This window comes from Clupea harengus, chromosome 16, assembly GCF_900700415.2.
Source record: "Clupea harengus chromosome 16, Ch_v2.0.2, whole genome shotgun sequence".
In the NCBI taxonomy this organism is placed as follows: domain Eukaryota; kingdom Metazoa; phylum Chordata; class Actinopteri; order Clupeiformes; family Clupeidae; genus Clupea; species Clupea harengus.
The window spans coordinates 15,926,361-15,946,724 of NC_045167.1; the positions used below are offsets into that span (position 1 = coordinate 15,926,361).

At 42.0% G+C, this 20,364-nt stretch overlaps 3 protein-coding genes across 4 annotated transcripts; 1 reads left to right on the forward strand and 2 right to left on the reverse strand.

The window, feature by feature from the left end:
- Positions 1 to 140: 140 nt before the first annotated feature.
- Positions 141 to 6,289, forward strand: tmbim1a (transmembrane BAX inhibitor motif containing 1a). Of its 2 annotated transcripts, none has more exons than XM_031582868.2 (11): positions 141 to 1,304; positions 1,593 to 1,666; positions 2,945 to 3,009; positions 3,162 to 3,215; positions 3,420 to 3,470; positions 3,673 to 3,712; positions 4,007 to 4,044; positions 4,677 to 4,764; positions 4,957 to 5,052; positions 5,220 to 5,273; positions 5,394 to 6,289. In XM_031582868.2, the coding sequence occupies exons 1-11, from the start codon at positions 950 to 952 to the stop codon at positions 5,541 to 5,543; spliced, it is 1,065 nt and encodes a 354-aa protein (XP_031438728.1). In that variant the 5' UTR covers positions 141 to 949; the 3' UTR covers positions 5,544 to 6,289. The 2 variants fall into 2 exon arrangements, with proteins under 2 accessions (XP_031438728.1, XP_031438729.1); XM_031582869.2 differs by having other exon boundaries at positions 143 to 1,304; positions 1,596 to 1,666.
- On the reverse strand, positions 6,290 to 8,259 carry si:ch73-71c20.5 (DUF4748 domain-containing protein). Its single transcript, XM_042710065.1, has 3 exons — positions 8,185 to 8,259; positions 7,431 to 7,713; positions 6,290 to 6,825 (listed from the first exon to the last, which is right to left on the reverse strand). Exons 1-3 carry the CDS (start codon positions 8,225 to 8,227, stop codon positions 6,666 to 6,668), a joined length of 486 nt encoding a protein of 161 aa, XP_042565999.1. The 5' UTR covers positions 8,228 to 8,259; the 3' UTR covers positions 6,290 to 6,665.
- Positions 8,260 to 10,735: 2,476 nt separating this feature from the next.
- On the reverse strand, positions 10,736 to 19,060 carry mcm6 (minichromosome maintenance complex component 6). Its single transcript, XM_042710094.1, has 17 exons — positions 18,804 to 19,060; positions 18,154 to 18,300; positions 17,702 to 17,812; positions 17,261 to 17,510; positions 16,790 to 16,955; positions 16,462 to 16,607; positions 15,976 to 16,126; positions 14,968 to 15,109; positions 14,322 to 14,463; positions 14,005 to 14,112; positions 13,648 to 13,803; positions 13,436 to 13,564; positions 12,866 to 13,027; positions 12,343 to 12,475; positions 11,915 to 12,079; positions 11,577 to 11,716; positions 10,736 to 11,286 (listed from the first exon to the last, which is right to left on the reverse strand). The coding sequence occupies exons 1-17, from the start codon at positions 18,899 to 18,901 to the stop codon at positions 11,164 to 11,166; spliced, it is 2,469 nt and encodes an 822-aa protein (XP_042566028.1). The 5' UTR covers positions 18,902 to 19,060; the 3' UTR covers positions 10,736 to 11,163.
- Between the last annotated feature and the right edge of the window lie 1,304 nt (positions 19,061 to 20,364).

The window sequence follows — 20,364 nt, forward strand, 5'->3', positions numbered from 1 at the left end:
GTGTGTGTGTCACTGTGTGAACTTCCACCCTGAGAAAACCAATACTGTCAGTTTCTCAGTGACTGTGTGTCAGAAGAGAAATTCAACCTTCTAATAGTGCCATTAGTTGAGGACAATGCTCCGGGCATGAACAACTACTGGCCAACCACTGTCCTAGCAGGACATCTCACTCCTCCTGTCATTGTTTTTGACCGTCAGCTGACAAATTCCTACAGCTCAAACCATGCTGCAATTATGATGATGTTCGAATCCCACAGCCTGTGTGTTTTTTCTTTTTTTTACTGGAGGAGCATTTGAGACAAGCAGTGTTTTGGCCATATTTGGCCATTTTCTTGCCTGGTCATGTTCTTAAATCACTTATATTGGCCACATCTCACCAGTCTCCAGTCTGTCTTCTGTTTTGGTTCAATGTGCGCGAGTGGGGGGACTTCAAACATTTCAGAATAATTATGCTTCGCCTGGTAAAACATGATCCTTTCCAATGTCATCGGTGGAAGGCTGCCTGTCTTTTATCTTTCTTTTATAGTCCTTGCAGTACATGGAACGTGTCTACAGTTATTACATGACTAAGGTTACACTCTACTTTAAAACACTTAAGCTGTCTGCAGGACCGAGCTCATCTAACTTTCTAACCTCACAGAGGTCAGCCTCCTATTCCTTAGTGTAAAATAGAACAGATATGTGGCATACATACATACAATTAGATGGTGGATGGCTTATGTGATCATGTGTGTCTCATGTGTGACACATCTAGGGATGGGAGGTTAAGGGGCACATATGACCACCAGGTTTTAATCTCTTGTTGGCTTGACCTAAAGTTAAGCAAAGCTTTCCATGTGGATGGGAGACAGTTGAAGAGGGTCTAAAACCAAAGCAATATATTTTTTTTCATATTAATATAAACTCTCGTTGTCTCTTCTGTCTAATATACAGGAAGCTCAGGGGCACCATGTCCAGGTCAGACTTCCCACCGGGCTATGATGACTCCCGGGCCCCTCTTTACAATGCCCAAGGAGGGAACTACCCACCTCCCCCTTCCTATGACTTCTCACCATACGGAGGTCAGCCTCAGCCAGGCCCTTATCCAGGAGCGCCCAATGCCCAGCCATCTGCACCCTACCCTGGCCAGCCATCTGCACCCTATCCTGGCCAGCCCTCTGGACCCTACCCTGGCGAGCCCTCTGGACCCTACCCTGGCCAGCCTGGAGGGTACTCACAGTCAGGTCCTAAGCCAGGCCTGGGGTACCCACCCTCTGGGATGCCTCCCATGCCCATCTTCATACCCCCAACCATGCCCAGCACAGGTAAGCTTCGTATTTATCCACCACCTCACCTTTAGTTTTCTGATGTGTGTTTTTGGCATTTTCATCTGGTGCAATCCTCTTATGCAACTGAGAGGGAGCCTTCTACATGTAGAACATAACATGGATAAAGACTGTGAGTCATGGATAACAGTGTGCACAGATGTTGGAGGAGTTAATGGCTTAAACAGGCTCCTTGTGGTTCTGCTTGTGTTGCCGGGGGGACACCAAGTTGAGTGATGGCTTCTGCAGGCTGCTGTAACTCACACAGGGTTCCGCTAATGTTGTCAGCAGGAGATGTCGAGGGCTTCACCACATCTGGAGACTGGGATGATATCAGTATTCGGCACAAGTTCATTCGTAAAGTAAGTCTCACAGTGCTGCTCTGCCACATGGCCCTCTTTCCCTTTTATTCAGATTAGTCTGTCTTTTCAGTCTATAGTGTACTTGACAAGGAAATACAACCCATCATGGCAATGGCTTCTTCTTAGTGTTTGTTTTGTCTTCTTTGACATTTCTTAGGCACCATTCCAACAGATAAAAAAGTTTCTTTAGTCACCCTAATCTTCTATAAAAAGCTAGTGTAGATCAAAATTACATCAATAATCACAGGAAACATCAACTGTCCCTTTCTTGGTACAAAAGCTGAAAAAGAGTAGTTGCCTCCCAGTAACTGTGGCATCTAGTTTCAGTCTACGTGTATGTATTATAGTTTCTGAGTTTCATAGCCTCTGCCCATTCCATCATGCTAAATGACCCCTGTTCTGAGAGCGTTTAGCTGTTTCTTGTTTTGAAATAATTTCCCCCATCTCTCACTTTTGGCATTGCCATTGTTTTCGCTTGTTTGCAATGCATCTCCTTACCAAACCCATCACTACTTCTGTGTCTTTAAGAGTAACCTAGGAATCTGGGCTTGATTTATACTCCTTTCCAGACGTAATATGCGTTATTATTACTCCATATGGTCATAATTTCCGTCATACTATGCCAATGACATTCCGCTCTGTGTCAGCGCTTGTTCTACCAGAGACCCTTTGAGACATTACCTGGCATGTTTATTGGTAAGAGACAACAGAAATAAATCTTTGGTACAGGCCACGCCTGCAGTCTGCCACCTTGAATCATTAGAGCAGCATCAAATATGGCCACTGAAGGAGCCAAGACCAAGACCACAGGGCAGGGCCCAAGACCACAGGCAGGGCCCAAGACCACAGGCAGGGCCCAAACTGCTGACACTGGGGTACAAGAAGGGGACCTAACACCTGGTCACAGTGGAAGCAGGAGAGGGATATGTTAGAAAGACAAGTTCATGGAATACAATCAGGACTGTGATTGACTGACAGAATGACAAACCCTGTGTTAGATGTACTGTGACTGGGAAAAACTCATGAATGAATGGATGAATAATTTCATATTATCACAAGTCTATTAGAATTTAGTATTCAAAACTAGATTGGCATCCCAGCTTTGCCACCCCCTTCATTATAATCGTGTGCCTGTGGCCAATCTGATTTCCTCTTCATTGGTTTCAAAACTAATGACCAAGCATTCATGTCAGTTTTGCCATTTGCCACTGTGGTGTCCTTTGGCAGTCTAAATACAAACCACTGATCTAAATGCCTTTCTTCTCATGTCCTGCTCAGGTATACCTGATTCTGACTGCTCAGCTTGCTGTCACGGTTGGAATTGTAGCAGTTTTCTGTTTTGTGTGAGTATCTGATACATGCATGATCTGCTATCTCTCTCATTGCCCTTTGTGTTATGCTCAGTCAAGTATTTTAACTTCAGTATGGTTCAAAATATGTAACAATTGTATGTAAATGTACTAACTCTTGTGTTTTTTCCCCCCTGTTCTTACAGGGAGCCAGTGAGCAAATTTGTCAGAAATAATCCAGCTCTCTACTGGGCATCATAGTAAGGGGTTACACATCTTTCATTTTAACATTTCACTAATTTATTTGGTTTCCATTAGTTATGGTTGGCTGCAGATTTTCTTTTATATTTCGCTTGAGGCCTGTGTAGGTCTAGCCATGCCTTCAATACCGAGGGAAGTGCTTGTATGCCACAGTTATTGGATGCTACTGGTGTTGACTTTTGAAAAGGTGTTTCTTTTTACAGTGCTGTGTATTTCATCACTCATATTGTGCTTGTTTGCTGCAATGGACCCAGGTGAGCATAGACTTGACATGAAACTTGATTATCTGATCTTAAGTGGGTCAGCTCTGAAACTACGTAATCAACAGTTTTTTGTTTGTGTCAGTTTTTGTTCGAATGGGTACCAGTGTAAAAAAAACATTGACTACACTCAGTTACATAATATGGTATCTCTTTTAAAAAAAATACTGAATTGGTGAATGTTTTTCATCTGTAGGAGGCGCTACCCATGGAACCTGATTCTCCTGAGCATTTTTGTGAGTAATGGAGAACTGAGTCACACTTAGAGACTTGGAGGATATTTAGAGCAGGACCTTACTACATATGACAAAAAGGTCTTGATTTGTAGTGTGCAATAACAGTTCCAGTAATTATAACTAATTAACATCAATAACAGTTTGTTCAGCAACTCGTGAAACAGTTCTCTTTAGTATCTCGGTGGAACAGTGTTGCGTAATCACAATTATTATTTGAGGGTATAAATCCCGTCAGCATATCCATATTTCCAGTGAACCTGAATTAAATAGTATGTCTTACCTCTGCTTCAACAGACTCTTGCATTGTCTTACATGGCAGGAACAATCTCCAGGTAAGGTGTTTTCTAAGTGTGCATTTCATAGGGTGGACACGTATTTGAATCAGTGTGCAAACGAATGGTATGATATGTTCTGTTAAAAATGTTGGCTATTTAAGCAACATCATGTAACAATTTTACCTTAAAGTAACAGCTTCAAAATAATTTTGGTGGTACACTGACTTGTAATGCAGAGAAGGGCGTCTGTGCCACTGCCATGCCGTATTGCACGGTGTAACTTTGGTGGACAGGGTGCGACAACTTTATAATGTCTTATGGCATCACAACAACAACCAGACTCTTTTGCTAGCTATAAGAAGAAACTAGTGAAGTATTCTCTGTAAGGACATCATGGCAGAGGTGACGAAGAAACCGAGGACATTTTTTTGGAGGAAGTGCGGAAGAGAAAAAGAGAGAGTAACCGAGCAAGAGACCGAATAACAGTGAACTACACTCCGCAACTTTAGGGGGAGCTCAGTAGCAAAAATACCAATTCTTGCATAATGGGGCTTTAACTCTTATGTCATGCATTTTTTTTTTTTTTTTACTTTCAAAACTATTTTTAGGATGAATATTTATGATTAGTAGTGAAGGGTCATGTCATGTGTGTTGATCTAGGCCTGGTGTTCTCCTGTTTCTCTCTCTAGCTACTATAGCACCCAAGCTGTGTTTCTTGCACTGGGCATCACAGCTATAGTGACCATTGCTGTTACTGTATTCTGCTTTCAGACCAAGGTAAGTGAGGTTCATCATCTCCATGCACTCAAGCACACACACAATACATAGTGTGTTCAGTGTCACTCGACAACAGGAGGAGGAAGTACTTTGAATAGGTTTCCGTTTCCTGTTTGATCTAAAATGAACCTATTTTTGCTCATTTATGTTGTCAAGACATTTGCTGTTAATGGTTTTCATGTCCTCCTGCAGGTGGACTTCACAAAATGCCAGGGCCTCTTCTGTGTCCTGGGAATAGTCATTTTTGTGACTGGCATCATCACAACCATTGTCCTCTCAATTAAATATGTGAGTAAACCCAGTCCTAATCGTTTTCTATATAAATGTCTGCGTATATTTTGAATTTTGGACTATTTTAAGTACTGGCTATGTTATCCTCTGGATTGCATCGCAGAGGCATTTATACCCTCAAACCACAAATGCTGGTTCATATTTTTCTCCCGTTTCCTTTTCAGATTCCATGGCTTCACATGCTGTATGCAGCAATTGGAGCTATTGTGTTCACACTTGTGAGTTTAATAAAAACACACTCGCACACACACAAGAAGTAAACACGTTATAGCCTTATAGAAACTGCTCTGTTGATCTTAAGGGGTGGATGTGTGATTGCTGTTTTTTGTCCACCGTAGTTCCTGGCCTACCACACCCAGCTTCTGATCGGTAACAGGAAGTACTCCATCGGCCCTGAGGAGTACGTGTTCGCTGCTCTCTCTATCTACGTTGACATTATCCAAATCTTCCTGTTCCTCCTACAAATCATTGGAGCTTCAAACCGATGAGTCTTAACTACTCAACACACCTGTGTAGCACTTTCATGATATTAAGGTACACAAATGAAAGTATATCAGAATACAACATATAAAAATGGAGCAACATGGGTTACATTTAGGCTGTTATTCTATATCATCTATGCTTTGTAACGGACAGATATCATACAAAAGATAACTTGGTAATCTCAACCCCAGAATACGCCCATGCAAGGGTATCTGGCAGTCACTGATGGCATACTGTGTTCACTGAGAAAGAAGGCACACTTATGCCCATTGACAATGAATGAACAGACTTTCATGCAGAATATCTACCATTTTCAACACTGATGTGATGTTATACATCAAAGTTGCACAGCTATATTCCTATACTTTTTTTCTATCACTGTATTAAATATTTGACTAGTTTGAATATATATATATATATATATATATCATGAGATGACAATCAAAATATGTTTTTATGCACTATCTGTATTGCTGTTTTGTTACATCAATGCTGTGTTCACTTTATACAATTGGCAATGGTTGACTGTGTTCCTTATTTTTATACAGAAATAAATTTGCCTCTTTACTGTTGGATAATCAAAGCAGACATGAAAAAGGATGAATATAATTTGAGATTTTATTGTTAATTAGTAATCCGTGTACGAGTAACAGATCATTTAATCTTTATATAAAAACACAAGGATTTAGCAAATGCATACTTCCTTTTGTAGCTGTTAATAAATTGTTGATAAATAAAACATTTAATTCTGTTTTGGTCAATGAATGGTAGTTTATTCACACACCTCAAATAGTCCTTACTGTATTTATATACATCAACATATATTCAATCATACCCATATATACATAATCGGAGGGGCCATATGCTATGCATATTTCAAGTGTTGTCATTTTGCCCATTAGCCAACTTGGCTTTTAGCAATTTTTGGTCTGACACCTATCATTTCAATTGTGATAACTGTTGCCAAACATTCTTTGCTGATGTGCCCATTATCTGCCCTGCAGTATTTCTGATATTTCTAGGGCATTTCCTAAAGAATATTAAATCAGTTTCACTGTGGGTAAGTTGAAAGCTGTGCTACCCACTTTGGTGCACATTCAACAATTCCATAAAAAGGCTTTTGTTTTTCACTCCATTTTTGAAATGGTCCTGTATCGGTTACTCTCGTATTCTCCTTCATTAGCATTCTTCATTCTTTGCCGGATCCGTAGCTGTTTTAGTCGGTTCTTGTCTACTTCTCTCTTGGCAAGGATGAAGCTGATGATTCCAGTGGGCAACCCAATCATCCTGAAAGAGCAGTTTGAGAATATGTGATTAAATTCTAATGACCGTTCATCATTTGCTCAATCACTTACATTGACTTACCATGGAGGTCTAAATTAATCAGGTAGGCCGTACTGTATTGAAGCAGTCTTCCCTTGTCTCAGAACCTGAAGTCAAACATACTCTATCCCTACATCATATCAAAACATATTACAACTTTATGATTTGATTTGATGGCAGTGGTTCAGAAAGTCGTGAAGTCAGAAGGCTCGGCTTGCACTGAACATTTTTTTCAATAGGCCTACAACATGAAGAGCCATTATGGATTCAATTAAAGGAGTGTTTCTGGGCGCAAACGCTAGAAGGCTGTAGTAGAACATCTTCAAAAACATGCAAACACTTCATCTGTGAAGGTGAATGCAACTTACTTGAAGTCAGACAGATTCTTTCCTCCCATCATATCATGACACATGTTCTCACGTTTTGGACTTGTTTGGAGTGGTAAGGTAAGGTAACGTAAGGTCGCAAGGCCAGAGGGCACTTCGCTTGAGCTAGATGTTATTTCAACATAGGGTATATTTTGTATACAGGATTAACCCATTTGACCTATGTCAGTGGAAGGAACTTACCATGCATAACCTATTTTGATCATAGGGTTTTTTGCCTTTCTCTTTGGGATGTATTCTGGTCCGTCGTCCTCTTCCTCATCCTCTTCTGGTTTTGTTTTGGATTCTGTCTTGTTATTGTTCTGTCCAGTTGCTTTGTGTGATTCCACCTTCATGTTTGTCAGAGCTGGAGTATGACTCCCGTGCAGATGTCTCCATTGACACATAGCTTGCGGACAAGGTAGACAAGAGAGGGATGGGCGCACAGGTGCCTGTGCCCACTGCTGTAGCCAGACCTGGCAAAAACCTGTATAGTAATAGTGACGTTAGTTAACTACCTCCAAAATATAAATTCTACATTAATATCACATGCAAAGCTAAAATAATAATCTGGTATCAAGCTTGTTAAATCGACAGGACGACGCTATAAGTCCACACATAGTCATTGTTATGCACTACCTCCACCACACTATCAGTAATAAGGTATCGGTGTGGCTAGACTAGCATTGCCAGAACATACCGGGGCCTAGAAGTCCTTAAACAAACTACCAACCAACCGACCAACACTTAAGGTAAGTTACAATATCAATTATCCAACATGAAATGTACACCAGTACAAGTATGATATAAAACAAACATGCTCGTTACAGCAAATTGTATGACAGTATGGCAATGGTACAGTAAAATGTCCGGTGAAAACCTGCATGAAAAGTTTTTAAAGACATCCTGTTAGAACATATTTAAGAACTATGTTGTGTGAAAAATGTTTTTACAAAACCTTTTGCGGCCGACCTCGTCGCATATCTACAGGGCGCCGCCATCTTTGTTGTGTAAATCTGGATATTCCTTCCGCATGCGCACAAGGTGGTTATTGTCGGATCCAGAGGTTAAAAAAACGGCTCGTCACGCAAAAAAGCGCCCGTTTCCAAAATTAAGATTTTTTAGTTTTTTAAGATCACTGTCAAACAGTACAATTTGCTGTAACGAGCATGTTCTTTTTATATCATACCAACTTGTACTCGTGTAAATTTCATGTTGGATAAACTGCTGGTAAACTGCTGGTATTTGAATGTCTGACAAAAGAGTCACTTAACTGTCTTGGCCATCAATTCACTGTAGGCTAGTTATGGGTGTAAGTGCTATCTAGCCTTGGTTACCATAGTCAGGTCACAAAATGTTTTTTGCTGCAGGTTGCTTTAACGGTACATGGTACAGGTTCTTGCTTATACCATTGCAGCAATGAGGTTTAGTCTTACTATAATACATGAATGCAGGCACATGAGATACACAACAACAAAAAAGTTCAAATTGGCTAACGGGGTCTTTATAATTTAAACTTTGGAAAGGTTTCCTAACTGTTTACCCTGAGACAAGGACCAATAGAAAAATAAGTTGTAATCGGCAAATCAATGTTTTGCATCTACACACATATATCCAACACACTATGGTAAGTGTGAGGCCAAATCATAAGAAGCTGATGCTAGCTGCAAAGCACCGATTGTTGAATGTTTTGTCCTTCACTTACTGTTATAAAACAATTGGGTTCTATTGAATTATTTAGCTGTTTCTGATTGGACAAGAGACGTTCCATGAGTTGGAATATCCCAGGACATCCCAACTCGGACTTTTCACAGCTAATAATAAATCACTCCGCGATGAAACATTCTATAGCACGTTGATACAATTAAGCGATAACCGTTAATTCAAAGTTCTTATAATTCCAAAAGACGTTGACAATGGAACTATGTTTTTGTTGCGGAGAAACAATGGCGAAATAAACATTTTTTAATCAATAACTTCGTGTTTAAATGTTAATTGGTTGACTATAAAATTGTTTTATAAAAGCAATATAGTACTCGTGCGAGTGGGGTAGGTAAGGGATATTCCCACGGGTGTTGTTGCCTGCGCCACTCGGCCTCCAGCCTCGTGGCTACGGCCGAACACCACCCGTGGGAATATCCCTTACCTACCCCACTCGCACTCGTACTATATTGCTTAAATAGCTCAAGATTTAAGCTTAAATTATTTAAATTTAAATTAGGATTTAGTGGCATCTAACAGAGGTTGCAGCTTGTAACCAACTGAATACCGCTACATCACCTCTACTTCTCAGAGTGTGTAAGATGACCTACGGTGGCCATCTCTTGCCATAAAAACATGAACGGTCCTCTAGAGCCAGTTATGGTCTGTCCATTTTGAGCTACTGTTAAAACATTAGGATGCAACATGGCTGACTGCATTGCCTGGAAGAGCACCTGCGCTCTATGCAGATATGAAAGGCTTATTAACCTAACGATAACTAATGACTCCAGGTTATTATACACCAGGGGTACTCAATTAGAAACCCAAAAGGTCCACTCGCCAAATTTCCATTCAGTCCAGGGTCCGGAACAGTGACGGTCAAAATCCAAAAACATAACATAAACGTTCGAACTATGCACGAAAGGTGATGTGGTCTGGCCTTATTTGTGTGAAAGTTGACACTTTTTTGTGGTTTAAACTTGGGCATAAAATATGTGAAGGCCAGGCGGAGGCACTGATGTAAGTGTTCATTAGTGAGTGTGCTCCTGTATTTGAGGTATGCACGCTTTTGTTGTGTGGCTGATCTAACTATTAGACTGCATGTTGCATGGTATGATTGCAGATGGTTTATTTTTCTGCCCCTTACCTCAGAGTTCTGCGGATATTTTTGTTCGAAGTGTGCATGCTTTGTTTCATAGTGACGTTTTACGTTACCACTTTTGACAAGGGCAACTGTCTCGTTGCCGATTAAACACATCGGTTTTGTGCTCCCCACAGGCAGCACAAATGCATACTTGTCCGTCCACTCTGTCTTAAATTAGCGATTTTTGGAATCAACTTTTCGTCGGGTTTAAAGCACGCCATGATTTTCGTTTAATGATTAAGTTACCGTTCACAAATCTATCTGCCCGTGTTGTTGCCATTGACACGCACAACCTGCGTGACCCACAGAGCTCGCGGCCAACATTGAGTGAGTGAGTTGTCATAGTGATGTTGTTATTACAGCTTCTGATTGGACCTCTGGATTGGACACGGAAGATAGAAACCACACCAAGGTCAAAAATATATAGCGCGAAATCGCGCACCAATGAAAACTCGCTTGGATCATGTTTAAATTAGAATGTTGATTTTGGCTTCGGTCCAAATTTGATTGCCTCTGGGTCCGGATCCGGACCGCGGTCCGCCTATTGAGTACCCCTGTTATACACTGATGAAAACAGCAGAAATGGAATATAGTATTCCTTCTAACAGGTGCCCTAAATCCTACACATTTCACCTTTACCATTGGTGTGAATTAGCTCCAGCAATTTGAAGAACAAAGATCAATATTTATTTTAAAAGCATATTGTCTCACAGGAGCTACATGAACATAACATGATAAGAGCAACATGAAAGCATTACAAGGCTAAAAAAAGGGTCCAATAAACCAGGTTCAAATGCTTTGTAGAAATCAAAGCAACATATTTACAAATAATCGGCTTGCTACTTTAGAAAGTATCCCTTTAAGAGAGCCATCCTCCAACTCACCAAGAAGAAAAGTAAAATTTCATTTCAAAACACAATAAAAAAAAAAAAATGACATTTGTACATGTTACATGTTTTTCAAAACAATGTGCATGCAACAATCCCAAGCCGTGATGACCGTTTTGAAATCACATTCAAGACTTGGATGGTCTTCATGGAATGACCCACTGGATTCACACCACAAATTTTAAAATGTTCCCAAAGCAAAGATCTAATCCTCCAGCGTGTAGTTGGGGTTGACTACCAGCACCACTTCATCCTCTTGAGTCTCCGTGACACTAGGCTCCGAGGAGCCCTTCAGACCGGACTGTGACAGCTCAATCAGGATGTAGTCCTGCCCATAGGAAAATAAGTAAATAAATAATTTACAGAAATAAATCATGACAAAGGTGTACAGAGGTGTTTTGATCCTGCCTCTCAAATCGATCCTTGACTTCCTTTGTGACTAGCACATATTTACTCAAATGTACTTTAATGTGATGAGTCTTGACTAGCTAATGTTGAGAACATTCCAGTGTTTTTTTTGTTTTTTTCTTCCTGCATTACAGTGCTTTGAAAAACTGGGGTGTTGGCAATACAATGGTTCAATCGGCTGGAGAGGGGATCTGTGAAAAGGCTACTCACATAGTGCACCAGTCGGTGGAGGACCTTCTCTACGAGGGCTTTCTTGCTGATGAGCTCCTCCTCCGAGTCGATATCGGACTCTATCTCCTTCAGGTACCAGTTCACCACTGCACTCTTCTTCAGTGCAGCTTCATCTTCCTCTGGAAACGCAAACCAGATATGGGAATATGTTTAGCATCCACAGTGAAGAGTTTGTGGAGTATGGAGTCAGAGGACAATGTGGTGTAGTTTTACATTTGGACAGCAAGAATGAAATTATTAACACTCAACACCATCTACTCTATAATTTCAGGGTAGACACAGGTATTTTGTGAATGTTAATACTTGTAAATGCTCACCTTCCTCTGCATGGCGCAGGTGCAACACCATCAAGTTGGAGATGCGGCGGTACTCAGCAAAGGAGAGGCGCATGGCAGGCTTGGCTGCAGACTGCTTCTCTGCATCAGCCCGGCCATTTACCTGGCCGTTGACATGGCCATTAATACCTCCATTAGGTACATCTCCTGCAGAGAATGAGTTGTAATGCAAGTTGAGGGGAAAAAATATTTTTTAAAAAGGAGAATACTGATGATTCCATATATGCAATTTCACCCTCCCACCACCACAGTCAATATAAATAAAATTTCTGACTTAAAAGAACACAACTAAATAGTAGTGATTGGAGGCAAAGACTGAATGCATGCTCCACACAGAACTCAATTACTCCAAAATCAAACTGAATTCAATTTGATGCAATTCAGGTCACACAGACTGATTCAAGGACTACCATTAATCTGGTCACCATCTTCCTCTTCCATGGCAGCCTCCTCCTCCTGCTCCAGGTTGACGTCAGGAGTCTCCACCCTGATGACGGACTTGTTCAGCAGCCTGAAGGCCTCCTTCACGTGCTTTGGCTGAACCTAGAGGAATGGAGAACACAACCTCAGTAAACGAGAGCGCCAACTCTCGAGTGTTCCACAGGAAAATATGAAGAGAGTAGTGGACTGGTCTTGTGCATTACTGCTTAATGCCAACATACTGTGACTATGGAGCTAGTAGTTGATAAATAAGGCATGTTTAGTGTCAAGTGGGGCATGTCAGAAGAACCACCCTGTTTGCAGCTCACTGAACCAACCTCAAAACAGCATTGCTAATGGCCTATGGCATTCTGTGGCCCATACTCCTGTTGTAGAAGCACTAATCACATCAGACTCTCATTACTCTAGTCAATTACAGTTCCCAGAAGCCCACTGGCACCATAGCAACTGAGGCTCAGCGGAGGCCCTCAAGAGATGCTGTGGCGGGCTCACCTCATCGCAGCAGTGCATGCGTGCCATGGCCTCTGACAGGCGGATCATGCTCTCCAGCTGGCGCACGGTGATTCGCCACGCAGACTTGGTGACGCCCGAGCCGTCGCGCTGCCGCAGTCTCTTGTACTGCTCCACGATGAAGTCCTGTGACTCCTGGGAAATCTGTTCAGGCACAGACGTTATGGACATTGAGAGAGTGCGGCATTGGATTCAGTTTGGAAGTGGATTTATCAAGTCGATTTTTAGTGATTGGTTTTGGCTTACAAATGTAATTAAAATGATTTATTTTTATACAGTTTAGTTTAAGACTAATTAAAGAATAATTAATATCCAAAAAACCCAAATCCACTGAAATCAACCATACTGTATACATTCTAGGTCAAATGGGAGCTTACATTTCCCACCTTATGTCAATATGTTCCAAGTTGTGAGAAATTAAATATAAAATGAAAAAATAAAAATACATAAAACACTTGACTACATTGTCAACAGTTTATCTGAATGTTAAGAGCAATAATATGACTATAGAAACTGAAGACAAGCTAAGCTGGCACATTTCTGTTCAGTCACCTTTGGTTTGAACTGCCTGGCGAAGAGCAGATATCTGCGGATCTCATCCAGGGAGTACAGACGGTCAATGGACTCCTCAATTCTGGAGTGGAGGTCAACTATACGTCTGGCAATGGCGTAATCAGTCACCTGACGAGAATGGCTGAGGTAAGACATACTGACTCTGCATGTGAGCAATTCAACACACACACTTTATTCATGAGGGAACTCACCTCATTGCAATCGTCTACTAGGATGAAGAAGAGGTCAAAGCGGGACATGATGGGAGCGGAGAGGTTGACGTTCTGCTTCAGGGATTTGGAGCGGTCGTAGCGTCCGTTCACAGGGTTGGCTGCAGCCAGGATGGAGGTGCGGGCATTTAGGGTGGCCTGGGCACGAAGCAAGACCGATTAGGATTTAACCCACTTTTAACTAACCACAAGGGGGCAGTGTTCTCTTCCAAGAACAAAACATGAACATTTCATCCAAGAGCAAGATTAACACTACAAAATGTTTGGAAAATGTTACAACGTATATATATATGTATGCTATATATTATAAACGTAGTTATATATATGCTGTACTCTTACCTTGACCCCAGCTTTGGTGATGGAGATGGTCTGCTGCTCCATGGCCTCATGGATGGCTACCTGATCCCTCGTCTCCATCTTGTCAAACTCATCAATGCAGCACACACCCTGTGGACGAGGACACCCCATTTATACTGATTGTTGTTCACAACCACATTTCTCTAAGGTACCATGTATGTGAAGTTACAAAAACTTGTCGAACTCGTGCTTTAGAGAGATACAACGCGTGCTTTAGAGAGATTTAACGCGTGCTTTAGAGAGATTTAACGCGTGCTTTAGAGAGATATAACGCGTGCATTTCAGAGGGTGTTGCTCACATTGTCAGCCAGCATGAGCGCTCCAGCCTCGATCACAAACTCATGGGACTCCTCGTCGCGCACCACTGCTGCCGTCAGACCAGCAGCACTGGAGGCCTTTCCACTGGTGTACACAGCCCTGGGGCTGAACTCCTCCACGTGCCTAAGGGGAGGGGAGGAAAACAGAGCAGAGACCAAGGATAGGATAGAGGGAGGGAGGGGAAGACAGTGGAAATGGAAGAATAAAAGGAGGGACATGGGGGTGGGGTGTTGGGGTCAGTTTCTCTTAAATACGCACTTACACAGATGAGTCATGGTGTATTAGGAAAATCTAATTCACAAAGTTTTTTTCTAGAAGAAATTATGTTTAAAAACTGCTCACCTAGCTCACCTTAACCTACTCAAGTACCCAGAGAACCAACATTTACATTTAGCAGACGCTTTTATACAAAGCGACGTACAAAGGAGAAAACAATCAAGCTACGAGCAATAAATACTGCTTTACATAAGGAATAAAAAGTGCAGGAATGTAACTACTGTTCCCTACTACTACATATCCCTTCATATGTGCTTAAGTCACATGGCCTCTCCTCAGGCATGGCTGCCATGCAAAAAATAAATAATAAAATAGCCCAAGACGTAAGTGAGCTGCTGAGGAGACACTCACTTCAGAAACTGGCTCTTGGCTGTGCTGGGGTCTCCAACAATGCACACGTTGACGTCTCCTCTCAGGGACGTGCCTTCCATGGTGGTCTTGGGGACCCCACCAAAGAGCATGAGCAGGATGCCACGCTTCACCTCATCATTACCTGGGGGGAGGGGAACACCACATACACAAACCATCAGTGAATGCTTACATATTACATTCAAAATGTGTCACTTTGATGCAGCTTGACTTGTACAATTATGGTATATTTCTGACTAACCACACCGTATATAAACCATAGTAATGCATGCCATTTTATTAAACAAAGACGTGTATTGACCACACCCGTGTATTAACCGCAGTTTATGCAACATTACGTCATCATGTCCATAAAACTAAATGCCATGGAGTTGTGGTGCAAGTGCTACTGCTATGAAGCGGCCATTTTCTAAAGCTTCTTTACAGGTCTGTCTTTGTAGGGATCCTTTCCATGTTGTCATACACTTGTCATGAGCTGGTCAGTGGTGAAAACAAGCAGTTTACTTTGACACCGATGCTTGCCCCATGGGGTTACACTGTATAGGAGTTGTGGTTACAGTTTGGAGGGTGGGTCAAGACACCCTTAACTTTACTGTTATATAACTGAGCGAATTAAAATTTGGTATCCATCCCATGTTATTTTTACCTGATTATATTAAGAGGATTTGTATCAAAGAGGAAAACCCCCATTCACACTTCACCTGGCAGAGTTACTATGCGCGCTACTGACTGGCAGGTGAAAAAAAAAAGGAATTCCCATGTATAGGCCACACCCGAGTATCAACTGCAGGGCTGAATGTATAAACTCTGGTTAAGTCAGGAAATGACTAAGGAGTATTACAACAGCACTGAACATTTATAAATCTGCATTGGAGTAGTGGAAATAACGCTGTGGAGGAGACTGATGAACCTAGGTCAAGTCGGTGCCAACTGAAACTCAAGCTCCATCAGGCTAATGCCATAGGGCAAACACACAGAGATCTGACCAACCATGGATGGTAGGGAAGAGGCTGGTGCAGAGGTTGTGGTACAGGTTCTTGTCCTGGCTCATCTCAAAGACCTTCTCCCACTCCTTCACGGACATCTGGTTCTTGATGCTTTCAGCAGTCTGCTCCTCGTCACGGATCTCCTTCCCGCCAAACTACAAAAGCAGCAAGTCAAGTCAGGGTGGAGAAAGACTCAATTTCCCAGAAACCACATGGATGCTCTCGGGTCAAAAGAGACAGATATGGAGAAGAAACAAGACTTCTACCTTGAGGCAGGTAACATGAAGATTACTGTGATAAGCCTATAGTTCTAGTTTCTTAAATCATACTAAATATCATATTTGATCTTACTCTGTATACATGTGTTTGCATTCTAACCATTATCATGACACTTGCTTGGCATTTATTAAAAGGGAGTCCCTGTGAATCAAAGAACAGATGAGGTAGCAGGCTGGTGCAATAGAATGGGGATGTGGGGGGGTCCACTTACCCTTGGGTTGGTGAGGCCCACATGGCAAGCCAGGAAAGCCAGCTTGTATGACAGCTCTCGCACACCCAGTGACTTGAGCCCGCGCAAACCCTCGTTCTCATAGCCCTGCGCCCCTGCCGTGCGAGTACTCGTCTCAGCGCGCACACCTTCAGAGAGAGAGAGAGAGAGAGAGAGAGAGAGAGAGAGAGATGCAAGGTATGTGTCATCAACATCATCGCCAAAGTAAAAAAGGCACAGAACACAACATGAGTAGTTAACAAAGAGGTTAATGAGAATTGAAATTCCCCAAGGGCTTGGCCCTTGTCTTCATGTTGAATGAAATGACTACCTGGGGTTGCCAGCTGGGAGACATCGGGGACAACGATGAGTGTCCCGGTGAAGTCGCACTTGTCGCCAGCCTGGGCGGACTCCACGGCCTCAGCCCTCAGGATGATCTCCATGCTGCGGGGGATGGAGCCGCGTGGAAGCTCCGCCTGTGTCTCTTGGATACGCACCTGGACTCCACAACAGAATCTGCTCAGGATGTTTATCCTAATCAAGTTTGCATTGTACTTTTGTTTGACAGTCGATGGGCGGGGGATACAGCCATAGAAGACAGCCACAATGATACTGTAACTGAGAGCAATATTTTTGAGACATTGAAATCTTGAAGGAGCTGAATAACTGGAGCCCTGGGACTTGGCTAAAAGAAAATAAATGTATTTATGTATTATCATTTTTTTTTTACACCCAACAACATTTAAGTAGTAATAGGGGTAGGTGGGATGTGTCCACAGACCCAACAGTTGGGGACCTTTACCTTTTGGAAATCGATGAACTTTGACTTGTTGGTGTCCAGCAGGAAGCGCTTACGGTTGTTGCAGACAGGATTCCTGCAGATGCTGGGCTGCATGTACTTGAACTGCTGCTCCACATCCTTCACCACACCCTGGCAGTCCAGGCAGAGGAAAGTTCCGCTCACCAGCTCTGGGTGGACTGGGTGGGTGCGAACAACCTGTCCACTGATCCGGACCAGCGCCCCAATGCGTAGGGCGGTCAGCTCACGGATCCTGAAAGGTTAAGAGGGTTTAAAGGGTTGATGTATGAAGCAGAGGAAAGGGGAATCATGTATAACATTGATAGTATTTAGCATTACCAGAGTGACGCTAACAAATATTATAACTCTTACAGACAAGTTGCGAACAACCTCACGGCACATGTTCAGGTCTTTGTTAAGTGTACAATGTTTTGTACTCCTTACTTGTGTCTGGTTGGCAGGTCCTGGATGGCCACATAAAATTCTTTAGAGGCCGGAACGTTGCCATGATCCCTGGCAAAGTTCCTCACAGCACGGCACAGATGGGGATAAACTCTGGAGAAATTTAAATAAGGCTCTTCAGTATTTAGCTCAACGACTTAATCTGATTATTTTCCGTCTGAAGCCAATGCGAACCCTATTACGTTATAAAGCCTAGTAGTTTAAGAACTAAAACATAATTCGTAAAAATCATTATAGACAAGCAGTATTGGTAAATTCGTGACGTAATTTACTAGCCGACAAGAAGCACTGTAGCGTCATGCTAACTAAGTGTTACTAGCGGATTCAAACAAAAGCCAAGCAAAACGAGTATTATAATAATATCCCCGTATTCATAGACGACCCAAACAGTTTGTTCAACACGCATATAACTAATGATAGCACGCCTAACTTACCTGTAGAATTCCTCTTGTATGGTAGTGGCAAGTTCCTGGTTGAACCCCTCCAAGTCTGTGAAGCTGACGAGCAATGTGTTTCTCTCCGGTCGAATCAACTCCTCCGCATCGCGCAGATACTTCAGTTCGCCGTCGCCATTCTGGTATCTTTGCACAGAACAGAATAATTTGTCAATATCCTTTCTCCGAGATTAACAAACACACTATATCCACAACATAAAGTTACGTTAAAGCCGTTTAAAGGAAACTGAATGCAACAAGTAACGTTACGCCTTAGACCGCCATGAGGCAGGAATTTGACATTAAATAGGACGAGTTACTTTAACGATAACACATTGTCTCGACCAGATCATTGGGATTTTCAAATAGACGTGCACATGGTGACTAGAATTGAAGTTACGTTACGCTTTCAGTCTGCAACGTGGACTAGGTTAACAATAAAGGAGGAAACGACAAAAGGTACCGTGTTTTTATCAAGACAAAGGTAACTACGTCTGCTGATACATAAGCGAATACATTGGTGGAATAATTCAGTGTCAAAACATAGATATTGTGGGTTGCAAGTCACCAAGTTGGGAGAACAATAACATTTGTTGTAACGTTAAACGGCTAACTTTTTTTGGCAGAAAACACTAAGCATTACAACTTACTCTTCCAGAAATGCCTGGAACAATTTTTGGCATTTTTCCGCCAACTCATCCTTCACCATCTGTCCTGGATTTTCCAGCGCGGGTTCGACGAGATCCATGTTGTTTTAATTCCTTAAAAACTGCTTTAATGTAATATTGCCGACACGTTCTCCCTTACCCTGTTGCTAGCGGACTGGTAAAGTTTCGCGCGAAAAAACACCATGTGATCATTTTCGCGCCAACAACCAAGTAACGTAATGAATATCTGGCACACGATTGGATGTCCAGAAGAAAATGGGTGTGTTCCAACATGAGAAGATCTGCATCTGCCCGTATTAACACTAATAATCGGCAAAGATCTATGTTGTTTTAATTCCTAAGAAACTGCTGTAACGGTATCTGAATCCGTGAGTCCCCTTATTAGAAATTATTTGGCGAGGCTTTGCGTAACACTGAAACGCCCGAAAACGTTCCAAACATTTGAAACATAAGTAGAAGGATTCTATGTTTGAAAACCAATGCAACAGCGACGCCTCCTGGTCATTTTGAATTAGTGTTAAACGTCATAATAAATTCCATCAAGTAGGCTATCAACACACTGAAGCTTAACGCGACTCATGCCCCATACACCATACAACCCCAAGAGTAGCTAGTACCACACAGAACAGGAGGGAGGATGAAGGTCATATACCCGGGCACAGAACATACATTGTTGCTAACAGAAGTGGAGCCAATCCAAGGCATCAGACAGCAAATACACACGGTGGAAACGGTCATACACTCTGACATTAGACACAAAAGGGAGGCAGAATTACACTAATCCAGAATGACTACTCAGCACTCCCACGGCCAAAGCATTATTGGCTACTATTAATACAAATAGTCTCGCCATTCACATCAGCACACGGAAGCGAGGCAACCCTTTGCATGTTACAACATACGCTTGCTATTTAGACAAAATCTTCAGAAAATAAAGCAATATATGATTGGAAGGATTGCTGAGAAGAATTTAAACAGTCCATATACTTAATAATGGGATAGAGTCTGAACACATGGGAAATGATAGGACAGAAGAGGCACAAGCACTTGATTCTTGGAAACATGTGACCATTCCTTGAAACTGAACTTCTTTCATTGGATCCAACAACTCGAAGGAACAGTTGAATTTGTGTGTGTGATCCCAGCACTACCTATAGCAGAAGAATGAGGGGCTAAAGGTAAGAAGAAAAAAAATGACAATGTGTTTTGAGTAGCAGTCTTCGATTGTATACTAAATTGTGAGCACATCTTTGATTCTTTGTATAGGCTAGATCTTATACTCTGCCTTTTAAATGCATAATAATCCCTGAATGTTTTCCAAGGTGACTGTCAAGCTGTTTGGAGATGAAAATGAAAGTAATAGAGAGAAGGTCAAACTACTCAAAAAGGGCATTTAAGAAGAGGAACAAAGTAACACGGATCTGAATAGCATGGTAAGATTTTGCTTTGTATTTTCAACATACATTTTGTGTGTTTTGGATTTCTTGCTTCTTCACCACACCACAGATGAAGATCTTTGCATTAGAGAGAGAGAGCTGTGGTG